We start from the raw sequence: 24,931 nt of genomic DNA, 5'->3' as shown, positions 1-24,931 counted from the left end.
AAAATGTCTGTTATTAGTTAAGTATGTCAACTTTCATATTTATTTCCAGATATACATAAATTATGTAAATTATTGCATTTTACAAAATTATAGCTTTGAAGAATGTCTTTTTTTCTTCTTTACATGCTTTTTTTCAAACTCTTGTACACTATTATCTTCTGACAGTCGCTTTTCACCAGTCTTTACAGAAATAAGGTTTTTACTGTGCTTGCCGGATAGCGCACTAGTCCAATCTGTTTCCGATCCCTTAATAGCATACTGCTCCAAATTTTCTCTCTTTAGTTTCTCCAATTCTGCTCTCTGTTTTATTTTCAATTCCTGTAACATACGATATTATTTTAATATATATATTATGTGAATAAAATAAATAACGAGAAAATAAATTATGCAAAATACAAACTTTAGCTGCGCTCTCTAATTCTTCGTGTAAACTTTGTCCACCTAAAGGATTTATTTTTACTTCCTCATTAACTGATTCATTGGTCAGCATAGTGCTCTCTACATAGTTTTCCGCTACACTGTTAAAATATTGAATCGATTTACGTATTATACGATTGAATAAACCGAGTAATTGTGAAGATGGTAAATTCAACTCTTCCGCCAATTTGTCGACGATTTTATGTTGCAAGCCTAGGCCGAGTAGAATCGCCTAAAAATTGTCACGTATCGTTACAATAGCGCTATAATATCAAGAAACAATATATCAAGTAAAGATGTTAAAGATGTGTAGGATATTTTACCGATTGTGCTGCTGAGAAATGAGTGTTTCCCATCATATTTAAAAAGTATAAACGTGCTAATGATGGTAGCAAATCCATAATTAAATGATAATCGGCCATATTATTACTATACATTTGCAAACGCTTTAGATCGTATGATGTAAAGTAAACATCCAACGTTTCTTTCCTCAGTGCTGAAACAAATGTTTGTCTCAAAGTTTAAATCTTTTACAAACGTTCTATGTTAGGCATTAGTCTTGATTGTGAAATGAAATTTATAATATGCACAAATTCTTAGAGTTCTCTAATACGGCATTATATAAATCATTAATAATTAATTAATATAGTATAGTATACTTACTGACAGATTCCAAAGATATTGTTTTGTTAATTAATATACTCAATGCAAGCGACGCTGGATAGGTGTTAAACGAATAAGAGAGTAGACTTAAGAATCGCCGGCGAAAATCGCTCCAATAAGCCTGCAACCATTTGTCGTTATCCTGTTCCGTGTTAATTTTGCAAAGCATTATGCAGGAATGTATCTTCTTGTCGACTTTGGTACATAACAATTCGAACGGAAACGCAAAAAGACAGAGCGACTAAGATTTTTCGCGACTGTCACGACTCTTTTCTCCGAATCTCCATCTCGGCGCGAACTCGCGCATGACTTTCCCGAATTCACGGCTCTATTTCTTCGAGTCGCTAGTCCAAGAATCGTGACTGGTTACTTCATTCCCCGGCGAAGCACGAGGGTCGAAGTCCCGCGTCAGACTGCAGGGTGTCACCCTTGTTCGTACCCTCGAACCTCCGCGATTTCCACCCTACCACCATCATTTCGCGAGCTGTACGCATGCCCGCAGGAAATCCACCCTCGTCGTATCTCTCGGCATTGCCTTCGTATGTATATATATATATATATAAATATATGTAGGTATATGCATACCTTAAATATGTAGGTACAAAATTGGACCGTTTCCAAAATTTCAACAGTTGCTCGGTAACTCCGAAAGATACTCCAATGTAATCCAGATGTTCTGGATGCCTCTCGCTTAATTTTAATAAGAGCGGTGGTAACGAACTGCGAGGTTCTACAAAAGCAGTTATAAATAGAACCAAATCCAACATTGTATATTTAAATCGTGATTAAAAAATTGTACTTTTTTAATAGAAAAAATTTTAAGCAATAAAAGATATTTATAACTAAATACAGAGACAGATATCATTGAACAATAAATTACCTATACTTTCTTCTAATAAATTGACTGCTTCATCGGAAACATTTTTTATTTCCATCACTGGCTCTTGCGCAATGCTTTCATTAATGTTGGGTATCTTCATCTCATAGTATTGTTTCAACAACTGTAATGCGCGACTACCGTATCCCATCTGCAATTGTTATATTCTTTTAACTAAAATATATAATTTTTTTAATTTGGCAGGTTATAAAGAAACTACATACCCCGTGATAATCGGGATGCGTGGCAATCCGAACGATGCGCGCGCCCGCCAATACTGGAAAATCCTCATCTTGATATTGCTGAGCAATCGTCCACGGTATTAGATCACCGGCTGCTCTACGACCTCGCATGAGACCCTCCTTTATACTAGTTTTGCTAACTTCACCTTCCAAGCAAATCTGTGTAAAAGTAAATTTAAATTATTTACATTTTACACATAAAGACAAAATATTTTAATTATGAATAATTCAGAATATATAATCTTTATAATGTGTATTTTTAGAGAAAAAACATGCTAAACGTCCCAAAAAGCCTCGATAAACGTCTGAATAAATTAGAAATTTGTTTAGGCATGCCATGTATATCTTAGATATAGTTGTATAGGTTTCGTAGAATATTTCATTATTACACCTACTTGAAGAACGACTAATATTTCAGGCAGAGTCTTTCTATTAGAATCTACAGGTCCCAATAAACAAAATAGATGATGCGCAGGTGCGTCAGACATCATTTGCAAATCGTTAGGGGTATTCTGTGGAGAAAAAAAAAAAAAAAAAAAGTTATAATATAATCAAGTTAATATTATCAAGATTTATAAAAATGAGATATATCATATTGAGAAAAAATGCTGTATTTACTTTATAATGTGATGCAACATACAGAGAAACCAGCCTTTGTAAAAACAACTCAGAAGCCTTGTGATAAGAGAATAATGTATCTCTAAAAAATTAAGAATATATCAATTTTCTAAATTTGCAAGCATTTATGAAAAATGTTTCATCATTATTAAATGTAATTAATACCTATTTATGTAATACAATTGACACATATCAGGTGGAGGACATCCGGAAAGAATGGGTGCATGCATCGTAGCATTTAAACAAAGTAAATCGCACAGCCATTGTTCTATAGAATCACCAGTTTTATAACGTATCGATTCATCGAGGGTAAGTTCGTGCAACTGCCTGCCAATAAGAATTTTCTCTTGTTGCTCCTTTTCATTTTTTCCATGGCTGTTTGATCCAGCAGTCTGTGTCCTCAATTGCTGTAGCAGTTTGAGCGACAAGGACCGACCTGTCCCTTCATATCTATAAATATTAACAAATAAATAGATAATTTATAAAATTTATTTATTATTACCCTAGAAAATTTTTAAAATGTTGAGAATCCTTACCCGTTTATAGTTGACGCAAGAAATATTAGATAAGGCCCAAGCATTGCTTTAACATAAGGTAAAGGAATCGCTGCTGCTTCGTCAATCACAAGCAGTTCTGCTTGATTTAATTTATGGGTATCTGTTGGATGTATGTACTGTACAAAAAGCAAAACAACTATGTGTTATTAATTCACAGCACAAAGATCAGTGAAAAAAGTCCATATATCTTACTATAATATAAAGTAATATAAAGTAATGTAATTTATAATATATTCTACTTTTGAATTATTCTCATATGTATACAAAGATTCAGCTTTCTGGCAAAATTACGTACCTGAATTGTCTGACGATGATCTCGAAACACATTTACACGTACAGTAGCTTTATTAAACTCTGGATTTGTGGATTGTACTAATCCATAATCGAGATGTTCCTGATATCCAAGAGCGTCAAATCCTAAGGCGAATTATTTGTTTCACACATGTTGACATTTTTATGTTTCAGTAATATAATTATGAATAATTTAGTGAATCCCCCCTTTCTTTTTATTTATTTACCTTTAAAGACAAATTCAAAGAGAGTGTTCAAGTTCTCTGGACTGGGACTTGAGATATAAATATTGGAGTATCCAAAAGTAACAGCTCCAGCAATGGCAAGCCCCAATGCAGCAGATTTTCCGCGTCCTCTAGCAGCAGTTAGCGATACAGTTGATCTTAAAGTTTTCTCAGAAATACATTCGATAAATTTAAGAACTGCTTTTGCCTGAAAATTTAAATCATGTATGTAGTGAATTAGATAAATCTAACTTAAAATTTAATAATATTAAACAACTCTTTATATTAATTTATTTTTACGAGTTTATCTACCTGGTCGACTGTTTTGCAGCAATTAATTAATGCAGATACAGGCTGAGTGTCTTGCAAATTCTCCTTTAAAGTATCCAAACTTGACTGTTCTTCTAAAACGCCCGATTTATGCACAGGTTCTATCCTTAGATTGTGTGAAGATATAGGCAATACATTTAACTGATCATCAATGACTAAACATCGAGTACACGAAGCCAGAGACAACAGGAACCTCTCATTAAATCGACATATTATATCCTATATTAATGAAAGAAAGTGTTACAATATTGCATAATGTATCGTGTATTTTAAAAAATAATATGTTTGTACTTTATGAGCTTCCGTGCGAAACCTCTGATGAACATCCATGTTCATTGTATATAATTGTTTTAAAGAATTCATAGATTGCAACAGAAATACAATAATTCCACCACCCTCTACTGTTTCAATAGTACGCGCCAATAAGTTTGGTGTAATCGCTTCAAAATCCTAAAATTATAAAATATATTAACATTATAATACAGTAATATATTAAACATAATATAAATAGCTAAAAAGAAATATATACTCATACCTGTAATATACACATGCCATACGTGTTACCTAATATTTTATGCGTTTCATTATAATAACAGTAGCGAATATTAGTTGAAATAACAAACAACTCAAATGGATCATCCTCGTTAACATCCACTTTACCCGATTTGATTTTCTTTTGCAAAGATTTCATTCGTTTCTTTCTATGACTACTAAAACCTAGGTCCTTTTTGTAGCACCATAATACAGAAGGCCTAGCTTTTACGACAGTCTTAGACAACATATGATGCAATAATACCACCTGAAAAAATTTTATGAGTTAAACGTTCTTCAAAATACATGCACATGTTTAGTTGAATACTCACTTGATCTCTCGCTTTTTCGCCGACAATGGCAAACATCGTCCTGTGTCTCAGAGTGACACCGTTTTCTATCAAAACTCGTATGCGATTATCAATTTTTCGGCGAACCATTTTTACGAAAATATTTTATTCAATATTTTTCTTAACCTTCTTCGTGAAATATATGTATGCCGGCCTCGTGTATCCACTAGCATAGAAATGTGTGTTTACAAATTATCGATATCGTGGACATTATCGACTATTCGATATTTTTTTTTATACGATTTCAAAAATATCGAATAAAAAATTATGAATGAAATATCGACTTTATAGATATTTTCTAAATGCTCATATTTTGATGAATATTTTAAATTGTAAGAAAAACAATATATTTGTTTATTTTACAGCTGTAGAGTACAAAATGTACAGCTATAAAGAACAAACTTTTACAAAGGGTATTCAAAAAATATAGAGAGCGTTTTATTTGATTATGGCTGCGGTCGGGAAGACGCTAGAAACTAGAAATGCTTCGAAGCGTTTGATTGACCAATCAGGGCAAAGAGAGTAAAGCCCGTATCAGACTACGTATTGAAGATTGAGATTGAAGATTGAAGATTGAAGATTGAAATTTGACCAATCAAGACGAAGAATTTTTAGTCTCTTTTGTTCTGATTAGTCAAATTCCAATCTTTAATCTTCAATCTTCAATTTTCAATGCGTAGTCTGATACGGGCTTAAAGATTTCTTTATTCTAATTAGTTAATGCAATGCTTCGAAGTATCTCTAGCGTCTTCTCGACCGCAGCCTATATCGCAAATAGCCATGACTACTCATATCGACCGGTGTCTAGGGTAATTAGCAACGATTGACCAATCAGAGAGTCCTATTTTGAATTGGCGATGTGGATAAAGCCCGTTCTATATTGATCACATGTCGCCAATCGCAAGCAAATCGACCAATCACAGTCGATTATTCCGTCGAATATTCGAGTGTGATTGGTCGATTTGCTTGCGACTGGCGACATGCGATCAATGTAGAACGGGCTTTTAGGAGATACAACCGTTGAGCTTCGTTCACCTAGTGTTAAACTTTAACGGTTCCGGCATAAATTAACAGTTACGGCCTGCATAAACCAGCCTTAAATTTTCATTTCGTTTCAAAGATACACAATCGACTCCCTTGTCAACACTCGACGTTGATTTGTTGGTTCTAGAAGTAAGAACCAATCACGTTTGATTGCTACTCAACCGTTGTGTCTCCCGAACGCACCCAATTTCGTCCTATTCGAAATATGTACTCATTTGTGGACGGAAATATAATAAAGATCTCTTCTTAAGCTTATATATACAATGATTGAGACCTCAAAACAGCATAAGCTTACACGGGAATAAATTTAGGTTATGATAAGATTGAAAGACTAGATATCCTATATGCGATAGAGTTAATCGCAGTTAATCGTTGATAGATAGCGAACGATGTAGTTACGGAAATGAATAGAAAAAAATTAAGGCGTACGTTTAGGTTGCACGATTCTTTACGATGTGTTAATATGAAGGAGAAGGAATATTTGGAATAAAGTGGCTCACTCTCTCTGCTTGGTTTTCTTATAATTTACATTTTATCTGCATTCTCTCTCTTGTATTGCTCGATTTGGAGATTAAAGGGTTACAAATGTTGATCGATTCTCCGATATTGCAATATTTTACTTTCACAATTTCCAACGTAGTTTTATAATTACTCCCGCCTAGAAATTACGATGATTCGAAAAGTTTCGTTTACCTTGTAAGTAATCTGCAATTGATATGTATATGTACGTTTTATAAGATTATATAATTAATTTTTTTATACCTTGATATGTCTACATGGAAAGCTAACATTCGAAGCTCATTCTTCGATACAGAAAATGGTGGAAAAGATCCCGTTGCGGAAAACCATTGCTCGATTGGATTTTCCAGCGATTATAGCTTTTGGCAATCCCCTCCTGGACATCTTAGTGATGCTGAAGAATGACGACCTGCTTAAAAAATACAATCTCAAAATCGATGGCGAGACGGAGCTATGCGAGGAGAAAATACAGGAGTTGATTGCAGATCTACCATCCGAGTAAATCTAATTATATTGGACTATGATTTATATTTACATTATAAATTACAAATACTTGATATTCTAAACAATTTTTATTCAAATTGTTCTTTGTATTTGTATCTAGAGAATATGTTTGATAGTTTGATGTTTTTATCGAACAAATAATTTTTAAACAGAATGACAAATTATAATCATGATGTATATATGTATAATATACAAGACATTCGTGCATGCAGATAAATTTTCTATAAGCTTTTTATAAAATACACATAATGTTTATATTTTGTAGAACAGAGCAATGCACAAATCCAGGAGGATCTGCGCAGAATACATTGAGGATTTTGCAGTGGCTATGTGACGAGACTCATGAATCTCAAATTGGTATTTTTTATGGTGGTGTCGGAAGTGATCAACAGGGTTCAATATTAGCGACTGTGATTGGTCGATTTGCTTGCGACTGGCGACATGCGATCAATGTAGAACGGGCTTTCAGGAGATACAACCGTTGAGCTTCGTTCATCTAAAGGCTACAACACTCGACGTTGATTTGTTGGTTCTAGAAGTAAGAACCAATCACGTTTGATTGCTACTCAACCGTTGTGTCTCCCGAACGCACCCAATTTCGTCCTATTCGAAATATGTACTCATTTGTGGACGGAAATATAATAAAGATCTCTTCTTAAGCTTATATATACAATGATTGAGACCTCAAAACAGCATAAGCTTACACGGGAATAAATTTAGGTTATGATAAGATTGAAAGACTAGATATCCTATATGCGATAGAGTTAATCGCAGTTAATCGTTGATAGATAGCGAACGATGTAGTTACGGAAATGAATAGAAAAAAATTAAGGCGTACGTTTAGGTTGCACGATTCTTTACGATGTGTTAATATGAAGGAGAAGGAATATTTGGAATAAAGTGGCTCACTCTCTCTGCTTGGTTTTCTTATAATTTACATTTTATCTGCATTCTCTCTCTTGTATTGCTCGATTTGGAGATTAAAGGGTTACAAATGTTGATCGATTCTCCGATATTGCAATATTTTACTTTCACAATTTCCAACGTAGTTTTATAATTACTCCCGCCTAGAAATTACGATGATTCGAAAAGTTTCGTTTACCTTGTAAGTAATCTGCAATTGATATGTATATGTACGTTTTATAAGATTATATAATTAATTTTTTTATACCTTGATATGTCTACATGGAAAGCTAACATTCGAAGCTCATTCTTCGATACAGAAAATGGTGGAAAAGATCCCGTTGCGGAAAACCATTGCTCGATTGGATTTTCCAGCGATTATAGCTTTTGGCAATCCCCTCCTGGACATCTTAGTGATGCTGAAGAATGACGACCTGCTTAAAAAATACAATCTCAAAATCGATGGCGAGACGGAGCTATGCGAGGAGAAAATACAGGAGTTGATTGCAGATCTACCATCCGAGTAAATCTAATTATATTGGACTATGATTTATATTTACATTATAAATTACAAATACTTGATATTCTAAACAATTTTTATTCAAATTGTTCTTTGTATTTGTATCTAGAGAATATGTTTGATAGTTTGATGTTTTTATCGAACAAATAATTTTTAAACAGAATGACAAATTATAATCATGATGTATATATGTATAATATACAAGACATTCGTGCATGCAGATAAATTTTCTATAAGCTTTTTATAAAATACACATAATGTTTATATTTTGTAGAACAGAGCAATGCACAAGTCCAGGAGGATCTGCGCAGAATACATTGAGGATTTTGCAGTGGCTATGTGACGAGACTCATGAATCTCAAATTGGTATTTTTTATGGTGGTGTTGGAAGTGATCAACAGGGTTCAATATTAGAAAAACTAGTCCGAATTACAGGAGTGGATGTAAGGTTCGTAATTTTATTATTATCATAGGGGCTTGAAAGAATGCGGTAAAGTTAATTTGTATATAATATCTCATTAGATATGCTGTACATTCAACTCTACCTACTGGATTATGCGTTTCGCTAGTATTTGAATCATCCCGCAGTCTTGTTGCAAATCTCGGTGCAGCCAATATATATACATTGGATGATTTGAAAAAAGCTAATTTGCAATTAGATAATTTAAAGATAATTTATATTGAAGGATATTTCATAACACACAGTTTGGATGTAGCTAAGGAACTGGTCAAACGAGCCCAAGAGAAAAATATTATCATAGCATTCAATCTTAGCGGTGTATATATATTCCAGGTATAAGAAGTATATAGTATTATATTATGTAACCAATAGATACATTATTGTATGAAGACAGTATATATTAGATAGTAATATATGTCTTTTATTTTAATTATGTATCTAAATACTGAGTATATTCTCTTCTTGATCTTTTAATCTATTTTTTTCAAGGATCATCAAGCGGCCATTTGCGAAATGGTTGGTCACGCCAAGATCGTGTTCGGCAACGCGAGGGAAATGATCGCACTCGCGCAAGCATTGAATGTAAAGTACGACGATGTCACCGACATACCTTTCTTGCTGAACAGTTTAAAGAGGATCACGGTGGATGTTTCCAGCGGCAATAGTAAAGATTGGCTGACCGATGACGGTATATTCATCATGACGCGCGGTGGATGCGCACCGGCGATCATCGTGTGGGGCAAAGGACAGTCCATTCAGGTTCGTATTAATCGAAAAAATATAAAAGAATTTTTAAATATGATAACATTTTTTTTTTGTTTAGATACCACCCATCGTACCGAAAGCGCCTATCGTGGACACGACGGGTGCCGGGGATGCTCTAGTGGCTGGCTTTCTGGCCGGCGTTCTGGCTCACTGGGATCCAAAGAGTTGCTTAGAATTGGGATGCAAGGTCGCATCTTACATGATAACTAGACTCGGCGTCACGTTACCGAGCAGCATACCTCCCGATTTGCTGCCATAACGATTCGATCTCTTTAGGAGACTAATGACGAATAATTGTTACCTGATATACCCGTAATTGCATAGTTATTTATTGCCTCAAAGTTATATATTAGCAAATTATCGATCATTTGAGCGATAATTAGTATTCCTCGTCGATGTTACCTCCATGTGTTCCATTAGATATTTATTTGAACGGTCCACGTATCTGCGTACTTATATGACACGCGCGTGTGTTGCATTGTAAAATGCAAGACTTAGTATTCGTGAGTTTTATTTATTAAAGATTACTATCGTGTTACACATACATACTCGTATCATCAGATCCTGCATTTTCATAAATGTAGCACTTTTATTAATAATATACAGCAAAATATAGAGAGATATATATTAGAGATTTTTCTCGCTAATTGTTGCCATTATAGATCTGTAGTTTATCAACCTAATGTTTTTGCAATATGAAGAAATTATGCAACAGTGTTTGTAATTAACAATTATATTGGTTTCTCTATTTTTTTATAATAGAGTAGTAGAGCGTATGTTGTACAGTTTATGTCAATATATATATATATATATCTGTGAGAGGAGATACTTGTTTCTCATTTGCCAAGAATTTTTCGCTCGTATCTCCCATATGTATATACACAGTAGAGGCTTGTTAATTTTGGTCTCCTGGGCCAGACTATATATATATTGTATATGTGTGTGTGTATATATATATATATATATATATATATAAAAGAAGTCCGTGGTCTATCAATTGTATTTTATCAGACACTTTGCTTGCTACTCACTGTTAGTTCGCATTAATGTTGGATGCGCGCCAATGTTTGTGCGTGTATGTCTGTATGTAAAATTACATAGCGTACTATTATCACGATGCAACGATCGATGATATATATAAAAGAAGATATGAAATATTCGTGTTCGTTTTATTTCGATCCATTCTGCACAAAAATTGGCAAATTTTTCTATTTCTACAAATTATGACATCTCATTTTGGGTATAATATAGTCAAAGGCAGTATCTTTTAATTTCCGCCAAGTTTAGAAAGCAAGAGTCTCTCATTTAGGAACTTATATAACGATAAATTGGTACTATTGGTTCATAATTTTGCATTCAACGATTGGTATGACACGTTGCTGAGTTCGTGGTTCAGCTGAGTTCAGTTGGGTAAACGTCGAAGGTGAACGAACATAACCAAATGTCAAAGGCGACAAATTACAGCGCACAATTTTAAATTATTAATTCGATTCGAACATAAAAGAAAACGCATATGAAATGTATCGTTCTCAAATACGATTTTAGGAGAGTTTACGATGAATCGACGATGAATTGCTAGAACTTTGACGAGTCAATATGGGAAGAGTGAAGGGAAGAGCCGATTGAGATAAATATTGTATGTACATATGAATCGTTATCATCAATCGAATAACGACAGCACATTACAGTTGTTTTTAAGGCGTGCCGAGACGTATGTCGTGTCGATTTAGAGTGACGTTTTCATTCAACGCAGCGAGATCGTAGGATAATCATGCCACAGCAGCTAGCTCGGGAGAAACATGTCAAATACTTCCAAAGGTTACTACAAATCATGCCTAGCAGTCTGGCGGAATTCGATTCTACCAGACCGATGATTGCGTACTTCGCCCTGTCCGGTTTAGATCTGTTAAATTCGTTGGACGAGATCGGGGAACAGGCCAAGTCCGAAGCGATCGATTGGATATACGGTCTCCAGGTCGAGGGAGCCGGTCCTCGTTCTGGTTTCCAAGCGTCTACAACGATACCAAAGGATGTCCCGGAGTATCAGTGTGGTCATTTAGCGATGACCTACACAAGCTTGGTCACTCTTCTGATCCTTGGCGATGATCTGAGTCGAGTGGATAAAAAATCTATCATTGATGGAGTCCGTGCCTGTCAGAATCCCGACGGATCTTTCATGGCCATGGTGACGGGATGCGAGAGCGACATGAGATTCCTCTACTGTGCCTCTTGCGTTTCCGCAATTTTGGACGACTGGTCGGGCGTCGACATCCCGCGGGCTATCGACTACATATTACGAAGCATTGTAAGCGCACTTGTCATCAACAATTATTTAGCGTTACTATTTATGAGCTCTGTAAGCATTTTATCTTTATCTTCATGTAACAGATGGTTACGATAATTGCAGTCGTACGATGGCGGTATCGGACAGGGACCGGGTCTTGAATCTCACGGAGGATCAACTTTCTGCGCTGTGGCAAGTTTGTTTTTGATGAGAAAACATACTAATATAATGGATGTATTGACGTGGAACCGTTTAGCACGGCTGAAGCGTTGGTGCCTTATGAGACAGGACGGTGGATTTAATGGAAGGCCTGGGAAACCGTCTGACACGTGTTACAGTTTCTGGGTTGGCGCTACGCTTGAGCTTCTAGAATTCCTCAACTTTTCAGACGCCGAACAAAATAAAATTTTTATCCTCAATACTCAGGATACAGTCGTCGGAGGATTGGCAAAGTTTGATAATACACGACCAGATCCTTTACACACGTATCTAGGTGAGTGTAAATAATTTATATCGCAAAAAAAATTGACTTTGTAAAATGAATTACCGACATTTTTTGCAAGAAGTAATCTCGCAAGCAGCTTTTATTTTAAATAATAACGCGAATATACGAAATGATTTTTTCAATAGGTCTGTCTGGTTTAAGTCTCTTGGGACAACCTGGTCTGTGTTCGATAAATCCAGAACTCAATATCTCCCAACGAGCTTACGAGCATCTACAACAGATCCATAAAAAATGGCGGAACGAATGATTTCGGTGTATAAAAATTCGAGGGACTAGTGATCATATCAAACGCACAGAATTTAAATATATCAGATCAGACTTTGCATTCGATCATAGATCTCGTTTGTATTTCATCACATTCTCTGCTCTAAAGTCCTCATTTTAGAACGAAAAAGAAAGAGAGAAACGTCAATTAACACTGCTACAATAATCACGATATTAGTAATATTTTATTTTATATGGTTTTTGTTGAGCTTCTTGTTGAGCAATGTGCTTGTTACAGATGTATGTAAAGTATGTATATCAAAGTATAGATACTTACTAGAAGCATTGCTAGTAAAAGAGTATCAATAAAAATGACTTTTTAGATTACTCTTTGCAAGAATTCGTCACCTGTTTTTTTAATCTTGATATTTGTGTGCACGTGAATTATCATTGTAATAATTTTATTAATAATTGTTTAGGAATGTGGGAACATGATATTCTCTCTGTCAATTGTAATTACGTTATACGACATGACTCGTACAATCTTTGTGTAAAGTCAGCATATTTAAAAATTAAATTTTTTTTTAACGAAATCTAAAAAATAAGTATTAAAAGATAACATTTTTACAGATTACATTATTTAATGAAAAAAATTGAATTGCGATATTAACATAATTAATACATTAAGAATATCATTCAATTTCCAAATGTTTTTTGCATCTGTAAACTTTTCATTAGCTCTCTCCATGACCTAATGTATATTTGGTTTATTTCACGTACAAACATGTAAAGTGCAACGTAACAAGAATAAATGCACTGAGAACAACAAAAATTCATCTAGGGTGATATTTTAGAAAAGTTTCAGTAATTGTTAATTGTAGCAGATCAGCTCTTAAAAAAAAAAAAGAAAAAAAAGAAATATTTTCAATGTAATTTCGCTGTATTTCGCCTCTTTTATTCTCAAAGTTTATTTTTCAGAGTACGATGTAAAGTTAGGCGCATCTCCCTAGTTTCAATGTTCCTCCACCAATCGCGCGTACACTCCGCTCGCGGGTGCCATGGCAACCGAGTCGCGCGCCATCGCCATCGCAACATTCGCAACTCGTAAAGTCGCAAACGTCGTTCGACCGTGCAACGCGACGGACGTGTCGGCGGTGGTAGACGGTGGACGGTAGACGGTAGACTGGTGGATCGTCGTCGCGATTCAACGTAGTACTCTCGCGCGTCAAGACAACGTTTCCCGCCCTGTCGTCACTCCGCGCGATCTTTTTTTTCCTCTCTTCGAGGAGTGCCGCGCGAATCAAAGTGAGACTTGTTAGAAGAGCGATTCGGGGACAACCGACGGGACTGATTGAAAGGAGGGAACGCGATAATACGCGGGTGGAGAAATTTCGTTCCTTCCATAGTCGGGTGTCGGGTCGCGCTCCCGCGGCCCAGAACATTAGCAGAGGTTAGTATGCATGTATGCGAAAATTCAAATCGGTCAGTGTGCGTGCGTGTGTATACATGTGTATGTGTGAGATCGTCGCGCGCCGTTGCGTGCGAAATCGCGCGATAGGATTCTCTATATTTATTTTTTATCTTGATTAACCGCGCGGAATAACAGCGTGGTCCCTTTTAACGTAAACGCGCGATAGTTTGCGTCCTACGCTTGCTCCCGCTTTAAAATTAAAATTTTCTCGCGCGCGTAATTCTTTCGCGTTCGTGGAAAATTTTTGTTGGCGCCATTACGCTTTTCGAAATTGCATACAAAATGCGAATGCGAGTGCGAGTACGATAATTTAAATGAAAAAAAAATGCTACGTATGTATATGTGTACGAGTATAAAGTGTTACGAATTGATAAAAATATGAATTTTATATGTAAGTATATATACGTACATACATGCGATTTTAAAGTTTACAAGCAGAGAGAATCGACCGCTCTTAGTACCGAGAAACTATTAATTCTCAGAGTGATTCATACATCTCGCGTTGCGTGTTTCCGGGTTAATTCGTTAACAGGAATCTCTCTCGGACATGCTCGCGCTGTGTTTAGCGAAAATACGTCCGCTTATAGATACGACATACGAGAAATTGAGAGGAAGAGAGAGAAATAACTCGAAGAAGAGAAAATTAAGATAAAAGATTAGATTAGACAGGCAGACGGAAGAATTTTCGATAGCGAAAAAGAAATGGACATTATCTTGACTCTAAATATTATATAGTGAAGAGTTTAGCTCTTGATACAGAAATCTATAAAGGAAAAAAAAGTTTAGCTTTATCATCGAGATGAATGAGTGTCCCTTTCGAGCTTTAGTATCGTCTTGATTAAAGTTTCCCCATTCACCGCGTCGAATCTCATCCAAGCGGATTATCTTCTCGATGCTTAGGAAAATTACTTAAATCAAACTTTCGAAATAAATTAAAAAAAAAAAAAAAACATATTTTTCTATTCTTTTCGATTAGTAAAATTTCTATCATCACTTTATTATGACGCGCAAATTATCGGCTATTATACTACGTCCCAAATGCTTTTTTAAATATTTAATTATATAATATGTACAAAAATATATAAAGTATTAATAATATTACGATAAAATGTAATGTAATAACATTGTGATTTATAGAAGACATCTCAGCTTTTTTTTTTACTTGTCCTAAAAAAAGTACATTTTGATATTGCTCTTTACATCGAATATTAGAAATTTCTCGCATCAATTTCCGGCAGACTTGCCGTGATTTCCGGCGTTTCGGCAGCTGGCCGGTAATCGGAGATGTTAAAGATTTGTTCATTTTCTCCGCGGTTTTTCCGTAGCGTCATTTCTGCCAGTGACGCCCGAATCCACCTTTAGATGATTATTTTTTATTTAATTCTGGAATACACAATAGATAAAACTTAATTTTAACCATATTATGTACCTATATTGAAATGTATAATATATTTAGTTTCTTTAAGTTATATCACAGAGTATCTGTATTTACAACATGTACGATTATTATTATCAAATTTTTATTATTAAACGAATTCTTTAATCGTTGTAAATTTTCTAACAATAAGAATAAGTTTATTAAGAAGGGAATTCTTCCTCGTTTTCTCTACGATTATAATTATTAAATTTACCGTTGGTTGATCATTATGTCGCTCCATTTACTTAACGCTTTTAATTATCTCACTCGACCTTAATACATGAGAGTGCATTAAATAGATCGTCAGACGATATATGTATGTCACACAATAATCTTTATTTTCTGTGCAAACTTTAAAAGCTAAAAATACGTATAAAAATTTTGTAATAATACTAAGATGAGCAGTTATATATCCACTAATTGCTTCGTGAATCATCATTGTAAATTATCTGTGGAACGATAACATGTAGTGATAAAAATTATGTAATCACTATTATCTATATAAGAGGAGGGAGATGTATAAAGGTAGGAATGCAATTAGCAGACATCCAAATTATTATTGGAAAATAGTCTGATTATAAATTATTGGAGAAAATGAACAAATATATGATAAATATCACATGAATATTCTTTTTCCATTCGAAAATTTTAATCAATATATAAAAATTTTTGGTATCATAAAAATTTAGGTATTGATTGGTTCGTACAAATACCAATCAACTGATATTTAAATCAGCAGAATTATCAGTACAACATCACAGCGAATGAGCGTAAAATTGTCACGCGCTAATTTAGCGATATCTATATTTAAAAGCAGATTAGAGAGACTAGACTTATAAAGAAAATCTATTTCAATATACTCTAAAAGATGTATTATATATGCGCGAATTTTCCTGCTAGCCTAAAAAATAGAAGACGATTAAGGTGAATTCACCAGAGTCATTATCGTGAAAAGATAGCTGATCGAAGAGATTAAATTGCAGAAATCCGTAACGCTGCAGAAGAGAAAATATATGTATATATATATATATCTTCAGTTTTATATTAAAATCTTGATTAAAAAAGAAAGAACATTACGTTAAGTTAACGCTATAATTAGCACTATAGTTAGCGCTTACCGAGGCCGAGGAAATCGATCCTTACAGCCATATCATTTATTGTTTTTCTCTTATATTCTGTACTCTCTTATATACAGTAGAATTATGCAAATCGTTAAGTCACGATTACTTGAACTGAATTGTGCCCACCTAGTTTTAATGTTATATCGCGTTTTATTTAAATCAGCAGAATTATCAGTACAACATCACAGCGAATGAGCGTAAAATTGTCACGCGCTAATTTAGCGATATCTATATTTAAAAGCAGATTAGAGAGACTAGACTTATAAAGAAAATCTATTTCAATATACTCTAAAAGATGTATTATATATGCGCGAATTTTCCTGCTAGCCTAAAAAATAGAAGACGATTAAGGTGAATTCACCAGAGTCATTATCGTGAAAAGATAGCTGATCGAAGAGATTAAATTGCAGAAATCCGTAACGCTGCAGAAGAGAAACGGATACATTTCGCAAGAAGTCGTCTTAATTGCATCGTTTGTTCGTCGCGATTTAACGTTGCACCACTTATTGTTAGAAAGAAAGAGAAAGAAAAAGAGAAACACGATGCCTTTCAACGACGACGTGACGACGGCTAAAACCAACAACGTCTTTCATTCGGGACTAATACTTCACCAATGTCAATTTAACACTGATTGTTTGCTATTTTTCATAGTTAGAACTAGAAAGAGGAAAATCCCACAATTTAATTACAATTAATCGATATTTTTGAAACTATCCATTAGATTGTTGCATGCGTCTCTCTCTCTCTCTCTCTCTCTCTCTCTCTATATATATATATATGCGAGGAGGATGTTGGTCGAGTTCAATATCCTCCGTCATATAAATTCTACTTATTTCTCCCTTTTTATATTTAGCCTCCGAATGTTGTTATCAATCCTGATATCAGATATCGAGAGGGTGACAAGTGCACGATAGCTTACTGCTCTGGTATAACAGCTCGCGAGCGCTCATAAATATCACAATATTATGATTGACATAGGCAGATATGATTCTCCTTTCTAGATATATATAATAAGAACAAATATAGTATATATATTCTCTCTAATATTGCCTGATACCGCCTAAACATTCTTGCTTGAAAAAAATTAAAACGCGGAGATATATATATGTATATATATATATATCTTCAGTTTTATATTAAAATCTTGATTAAAAAAGAAAGAACATTACGTTAAGTTAACGCTATAATTAGCACTATAGTTAGCGCTTACCGAGGCCGAGGAAATCGATCCTTACAGCCATATCATTTATTGTTTTTCTCTTATATTCTGTACTCTCTTATATACAGTAGAATTATGCAAATCGTTAAGTCACGATTACTTGAACTGAATTGTGCCCACCTAGTTTTAATGTTATATCGCGTTCAAGCGTAAAGTTAAAGATAACTGCCGGCGTGCTCAGTATTTTTATACAATTAATTAAAAAGAATATTTTTGGTTTCACGCGATAAATATTTTATTTTTAATACTTTATAATAATAATTTAAAGCGAGTATCAAGCATTGGTACCATTAAATATCTCTTTTCGAATAAAACATGGTATCGATATCCGATATATTTTTCAGTATTACCGATATACAACTGATATATGTCAATATACTCGAATAATTTTTATTTAGAGATAAACGCCTGAAAGCTCTATCGGTCTCATGGACAAAATCGATGATCGTTATAGCGTTAAATCCGTCCACAGTGCATGAATTTCAACGGTGCGGATACGTGCACAGGTTATCGGCAAAATATTGAAAATGCATGAAATGTTTTAGCTGTTTTATAAAGTGCGTGAAATAAAACAAAAACAGATATACCACAATCCCTTTTGAACATTTTTTATGATCGAAGAAATATAAATATAATAAAAGCTTATGGATGATGAATCTGTTAGAAATCGGTTCAATAAATATTTAAGAAATAAAAGTTAAAGCGATATTAAAATGTTGACATTATTATGAAACTTGGAAGAAAGAATGTGCAAGATTAGAAGTACGTAGGTTGTGTGAAACGGATCATAAAAGAAAGGATCAAGAAACTGCAAATTTTATGTTAGTAAAAATTTTATCTTAGTACTTTGATAATAACAAATATAATATAATATATAAATATAATATATTTATATTACGAATTCTATAACATCTAAAAATTGCAGAAATTAATTTATACTGAAAATAGGAGTAAAAGAGAAAATTTTCTTTAGAAACAATTTTTTGTTACTTGCTATCTTTGTCATTTGCTATCAATTTAATATTCAATATCAAATATATCTTGAAAATTAAATTAAAATTATGAAGAGTAAAATCATACACTTCAATAATCGTACGAGATTTTGTCATTCAATTGCATTTCAGAATTTATATAATTCGCGAAAAAAGACTTTCTTCCCATGCAGAAACTCGAAAAAAATTATAGTCTCAACATTTTCGCGTTGCTCGAGAAATTTATTCATTAAAATGAACGGAAATTTTGAAACATCCCTTTGTAGTCTACAGTCTGGTAAAGCGTGTACACGTCCCGGGAGGGGAAGGGAAGAGAAGAGAAGGAAAGGAGAGAGTGCGAGCAAGTTTTCGAGTGCGTGTAATCGCGCGCCGTAAATAGACGAAGCTATAACGAGTAACCGCGCGAGATGAATGAGGTTGTTGTTAGCGCATTGCCCGCTCTCGCATCCAATTACGGAACGCGGAGGAACGCGATGCACCGGTTTTTCATAATTGCGTAGCTACGCTACGTGTCGCGTATGTACGCGACTGTTGCGTTTCCCTGCGAGCGAGTAAATGGTCGTATTAACCGTCGAACTTCTTGAAGAACGCATGCGACGTGCGTATATGTGCGACGAGTCGACACGAACCGGACGGAGGCATCCGCCCCTAGACCCTAGACTCGTGAGAGTCCTGGGGAGAGGCAAGGAAATTTATTTAATCTTCCGCGTGCTTTTTTTTTTCTTCGGATCGCGCGCGTTTTCTCTGCTTTACGCAGCGGGATAAACGCTGGAAAGGACAGGGAGCGTAATAACGTCACTGATGAACGCTTATTTATTCGCGAGCAAGAAATATGAATAGTCATCGTTTCGTTTGAATTTATCTTGCGACGTACAGAGTTTCGAGAGTTGTTATGATCTGCTCGCTGCTAGCTACACATTGATTTCGCTATACATTGTTACATTATCTAAACGCGTCCGTCTTGTTGCGTCACTGGGGCATCGATCAAGGGATGCGTGCAATTGGCATGAGCATTATGCAAGGGAATAATGCTAATAATAAATAGTAAATGGCATATAATGGTTTAATTAGTGGTCAGAACAGGAGTGTAGACCTTTTTCAGAAACAAAAAGTTTGCGAGTAAATATTTCATGTAAATCAATTTCTATCAGAAATGAAATGTTATACATGAAAATTCGTCAACACCAGAATATTTTACTTGATTTGTACGACTATTTCGCTCATTTAATTTTTATTTCATTCTTTATCCATTTCAAATCTTAACTTTATTATTAAATTGTTATAATAAACTTTCTGCTCGTCGTTTCAACCGTTTCAACTTGTTGATTTTTTTTGTAGCGTTACAGTTTAGTTTCAAACTTGGGGAAAATTATACATTTTAAAACTTTCACGCGGCAATAGAACATCAAATATTCTGCGCATATGTGCAGATACATACATACATACATACAGGTATGCGTGTTCGTATTGCGATCGATGTAACTCTCGTAAGAACGATGATATGTAATAGTTATGTTAATTTTTTTCTATTATCGCAACCTTGCCATGCGGTAAGGTAAAGTAATGTTATCTGCATTCTCCTTTACAGTGTGTGTGTGTGTGTGTGGGTGGGTGTGTGTGTGTGTAAGCTTTTTTTTATTATTCAAGCACGCGCGGAATTCGTGGTCATCGATGGCCTTGACGAATATGAGAGGGAAGGAGAAGTTGGTAGAAATATATATGTGGTATCTTAAGACATATACTAATAGCGTTGTTCAATACTTCGTACATTTACATATTGATGAAAATTTAATTGAAGAGCCAATTAATGAGCTTTTTAATATTGAACTTGTCCTCAACCACTTCAATTGCATTTCGATGCATCAAACATATGAGAACACGCGTAAATATATAATTGCTTTTTTGTAATCAATTCAAGATGCACAAATCGTCTGATAACAAAGATTTAATTCCTAGACTTGAAAAGTTATTGATTATGGAGAAATAAGTAATTTTTAAGAATATTTTCTTATTGAAAAAAGTTAAAATTATTTATTAAATATGCCTATGTATATAATTGATTTTCACAATCATAACTTCTCTCTTTTAGAAATGACAAAGTATTTCTATAAACACATATTAGAATTAAAAGGAATGAAAAATCATGGTAATAAATAAAAAATCCGTAAACGTAAAATTCTCTCGCTAAAATAAAATTAATTCCAAACTTCCTTGAGAACAACGCGAGCAAGAAATATGAATAGTCATCGTTTCGTTTGAATTTATCTTGCGACGTACAGAGTTTCGAGAGTTGTTATGATCTGCTCGCTGCTAGCTACACATTGATTTCGCTATACATTGTTACATTATCTAAACGCGTCCGTCTTGTTGCGTCACTGGGGCATCGATCAAGGGATGCGTGCAATTGGCATGAGCATTATGCAAGGGAATAATGCTAATAATAAATAGTAAATGGCATATAATGATTTAATTAGTGGTCAGAACAGGAGTGTAGATCTTTTTCAGAAACAAAAAGTTTGCGAGTAAATATTTCATGTAAATCAATTTCTATCAGAAATGAAATGTTATACATGAAAATTCGTCAACACCAGAATATTTTACTTGATTTGTACGACTATTTCGCTCATTTAATTTTTATTTCATTCTTTATCCATTTCAAATCTTAACTTTATTATTAAATTGTTATAATAAACTTTCTGCTCGTCGTTTCAACCGTTTCAACTTGTTGATTTTTTTTGTAGCGTTACAGTTTAGTTTCAAACTTGGGGAAAATTATACATTTTAAAACTTTCACGCGGCAATAGAACATCAAATATTCTGCGCATATGTGCAGATACATACATACATACATACAGGTATGCGTGTTCGTATTGCGATCGATGTAACTCTCGTAAGAACGATGATATGTAATAGTTATGTTAATTTTTTTCTATTATCGCAACCTTGCCATGCGGTAAGGTAAAGTAATGTTATCTGCATTCTCCTTTACAGTGTGTGTGTGTGTGTGTGGGTGGGTGTGTGTGTGTGTAAGCTTTTTTTTATTATTCAAGCACGCGCGGAATTCGTGGTCATCGATGGCCTTGACGAATATGAGAGGGAAGGAGAAGTTGGTAGAAATATATATGTGGTATCTTAAGACATATACTAATAGCGTTGTTCAATACTTCGTACATTTACATATTGATGAAAATTTAATTGAAGAGCCAATTAATGAGCTTTTTAATATTGAACTTGTCCTCAACCACTTCAATTGCATTTCGATGCATCAAACATATGAGAACACGCGTAAATATATAATTGCTTTTTTGTAATCAATTCAAGATGCACAAATCGTCTGATAACAAAGATTTAATTCCTAGACTTGAAAAGTTATTGATTATGGAGAAATAAGTAATTTTTAAGAATATTTTCTTATTGAAAAAAGTTAAAATTATTTATTAAATATGCCTATGTATATAATTGATTTTCACAATCATAACTTCTCTCTTTTAGAAATGACAAAGTATTTCTATAAACACATATTAGAATTAAAAGGAATGAAAAATCATGGTAATAAATAAAAAATCCGTAAACGTAAAATTCTCTCGCTAAAATAAAATTAATTCCAAACTTCCTTGAGAACGGGTTCTCGCTATTCTGCGTTTTCTCCTCCAGACATCTCGTATGCATTTAATTAAAGAACTTAATTAGGGATCTCTCTGGCAAGAGAAAGATGGATTTGTACATGCTTTAGCAACTGACATGAGAATTTCAGGGACTCTTACCGTTTTATGTATCTTTCCTCTAGATTCTTATATATATTTGAAAATACGCGAAGGGGACTAAATAAATTCGTTTATACACGCATTTGAGCAGCACGAGTGTTCTTTATTATGGGCGTAATTTCCTGCGAGGTCGTTTATAATTCTCTCGCATGGCCGAAAGAGGCTTGGCGAGACAGGAAATAGCGTCGCGTCTATCTTTTTCGGACATAACGATCGGTAGGACGGTAACGACGTCGTATTTCGCGGTCCTCATCCGAGATTTTCTCCCTTCTCCTTTCTCTCTCTATCTTGCTATCTTATTCGTATCTTCGCACTGTATCTCTCATGTACACGAGATGCGTATTTGCGAATAAAACGATATTTATAGCCCGTGCAATCCCTCTCTCTTTCGAGAGAAGAATTTTGCGCCAACAAAACGATGCATGCACTTGAACAACATTAGCTATATATATTAATTATACACTTGACGGATGCAACGGTAGATAAGCAGAGCAATTACGAAACATTGAAACTGTTTTAGTTCTGAGCAGTTTAGTTTCGTTCGAGGAGTATAAAGGCAGAAAACCGATCTCTCTCTCTCCTAGTTGAAATCAAGAATAACATCTTTATCACGAAATAATATTATAACGCAATATCAATTATTTTTTAAGTCAATTCTCCATTATTCATTTCTTCGTTGAAATAATTACATTTGACTTACGTATATGTATCAAGACCCTAAAATAATTTTTTAACAGTCGAGTTACTTTCGCGGCAGCAAAATAACTATATCTATTTTCGAATCAGGAGATGCAAACATATGATATCGCGGATGGAGCTGAATCTCGCAAAGTCGCCTTTAACAATTCAACCATGCGAGCTTTTGTGTCGCGGGCATAATCCGTCTTTTAGACCGTCTTACCAAGAGTCTATAGAAAACTCGCGCCACGACCACGTGCTCTCCGCTACGTTCCCGATGCGTGCGAGCTCTCATATGCATGCGAGTGCCTATACATTAGTTCGGGGGCAGGTGGTGGTTATCCCGAGCGCGAGGATGCTCAATTTAACGAAGAGGGGTGCTGACGGCATGCTGCCGGCCGGTCGCCGGTCGCCGGTCGCACCAGCTGTCAGTGGTGTGCGACAGCTGCGTCTTGGGGCGCGAAAAGAAAACGAGTGAACCGGAGCGGCAGCAACTCGTGAGGGGGTTCGGTTATAGTATTGCGCCATAAAACATTACGAATGCAGTTAGCCGGTCCTCGTAGCGTTGTCGTTGCCACGATCGATCTTCCCCGTGGAAAAGTTTCGAACGCGAAGAACAGAGACGCGTACGTTTCTCTCGTTCCGCATCGAATAAAGTTTGCTAATTAACCTTGCCGTTCGATTTGTTTTGCTATGACGTTGAATAATTGTGTCGTTGGGTCGCTGGTGAAATTTACGAAGTTGTTTGGAATGTAATAAGCTTTATATATATCTTGCGATGGTTATTGAAGCTTGGATTTTTGGAAATCGCGGATAAAAGAAAGAAGAGAGATTATTTCACACGATACATGCAACTAAAAAATATTCCTTTGTATTTCTAAAAATTGTAGGTAATTATATTAATTATTAATAACCGTTATGTCTTATTTACGTTTTGTTTATATTCTGTCTCCTACGCATTAACACAATCTAATTAAAAACTAATACTTTTACGTAAAATTGTATTGGTATTAATCAATTATATTTCGAACTCTTTCATATTAGTTTTGGAAGATTAAAAATGTAGCACAACTTGATAGAAAAAAATACCCTTGATTATAAATTGTATTAAAATATATACGTATATATATTTTTTACGATAATAAGTTTATTACACGCAAGATTCTTGTCGTGAAAATTTTTATTTAAGGCTATTATTAAGCATAGATACTAGATGCTTAATAAAAATACTTGCGGTACTAGAATAAAAATATATGGTATATATATCGATACTTTCGGTATAAATAAAATCTTTTCCTCTTCAATATTATACATATTTTCGCAATTTCTTTTTATACAGGCAATTATCATTTTCAGCAACTTTACGATGATTAACTTCTTCGTTAAAAACCGCTGGTCGTAGCACTTTTTCTCGTCACTCTGATTGACCTCGCTATCGACATATCCGTTTCACTCTTCCGA

General features: G+C 34.6%; 4 protein-coding genes across 11 annotated transcripts in view; 3 read left to right on the top strand and 1 right to left on the bottom strand.

Moving 5' to 3' along the window:
* Positions 1–13: 13 nt before the first annotated feature.
* On the bottom strand, positions 14–5,342 carry LOC115236340 (RNA cytidine acetyltransferase). Its single transcript, XM_029808726.1, has 17 exons — positions 5,083–5,342; positions 4,755–5,018; positions 4,511–4,669; positions 4,202–4,438; positions 3,893–4,097; positions 3,670–3,791; positions 3,354–3,490; positions 2,983–3,267; positions 2,818–2,899; positions 2,595–2,711; positions 2,182–2,358; positions 1,961–2,108; positions 1,520–1,810; positions 1,081–1,275; positions 741–913; positions 401–649; positions 14–318 (listed from the first exon to the last, which is right to left on the bottom strand). The coding sequence occupies exons 1-17, from the start codon at positions 5,188–5,190 to the stop codon at positions 88–90; spliced, it is 3,180 nt and encodes a 1,059-aa protein (XP_029664586.1). The 5' UTR covers positions 5,191–5,342; the 3' UTR covers positions 14–87.
* Positions 5,343–6,394: 1,052 nt separating this feature from the next.
* On the top strand, positions 6,395–10,443 carry LOC115236365 (adenosine kinase-like). 6 transcript variants are annotated; one of them, XM_029808762.1, is made up of 7 exons: positions 6,395–6,840; positions 6,959–7,161; positions 7,433–7,560; positions 8,993–9,038; positions 9,113–9,383; positions 9,540–9,809; positions 9,874–10,443. In XM_029808762.1, exons 2-7 carry the CDS (start codon positions 6,962–6,964, stop codon positions 10,072–10,074), a joined length of 1,116 nt encoding a protein of 371 aa, XP_029664622.1. In that variant the 5' UTR covers positions 6,395–6,840; positions 6,959–6,961; the 3' UTR covers positions 10,075–10,443. The 6 variants fall into 6 exon arrangements, with proteins under 6 accessions (XP_029664622.1, XP_029664619.1, XP_029664621.1 ...); XM_029808759.1 differs by having other exon boundaries at positions 6,929–7,161; XM_029808761.1 differs by having other exon boundaries at positions 6,911–7,161.
* Positions 10,444–11,087: 644 nt separating this feature from the next.
* Positions 11,088–13,192, top strand: LOC115236220 (geranylgeranyl transferase type-1 subunit beta). Of its 2 annotated transcripts, none has more exons than XM_029808523.1 (4): positions 11,088–11,451; positions 11,504–12,120; positions 12,223–12,592; positions 12,730–13,192. In XM_029808523.1, the coding sequence occupies exons 2-4, from the start codon at positions 11,587–11,589 to the stop codon at positions 12,849–12,851; spliced, it is 1,026 nt and encodes a 341-aa protein (XP_029664383.1). In that variant the 5' UTR covers positions 11,088–11,451; positions 11,504–11,586; the 3' UTR covers positions 12,852–13,192. The 2 variants fall into 2 exon arrangements, with proteins under 2 accessions (XP_029664383.1, XP_029664384.1); XM_029808524.1 differs by having other exon boundaries at positions 11,089–11,633; positions 11,717–12,120.
* The window catches only part of LOC115236221 (tumor necrosis factor alpha-induced protein 8-like protein), a 20,977-nt gene continuing 9,237 nt past the window's right edge, over positions 13,192–24,931 (top strand). For both annotated transcript variants that reach the window (XM_029808525.1, XM_029808526.1), the window contains exon 1: positions 13,192–14,258. The gene's annotated coding sequence lies outside the window, so the exon portion shown is untranslated. The remainder of the gene's footprint in view (positions 14,259–24,931) is intronic.

Source organism: Formica exsecta, unplaced genomic scaffold (assembly GCF_003651465.1).
Source record: "Formica exsecta isolate Colony F162 unplaced genomic scaffold, ASM365146v1 scaffold247, whole genome shotgun sequence".
NCBI lineage: Eukaryota > Metazoa > Arthropoda > Insecta > Hymenoptera > Formicidae > Formica > Formica exsecta.
This window is presented reverse-complemented; position numbering and strand designations above follow the sequence as displayed.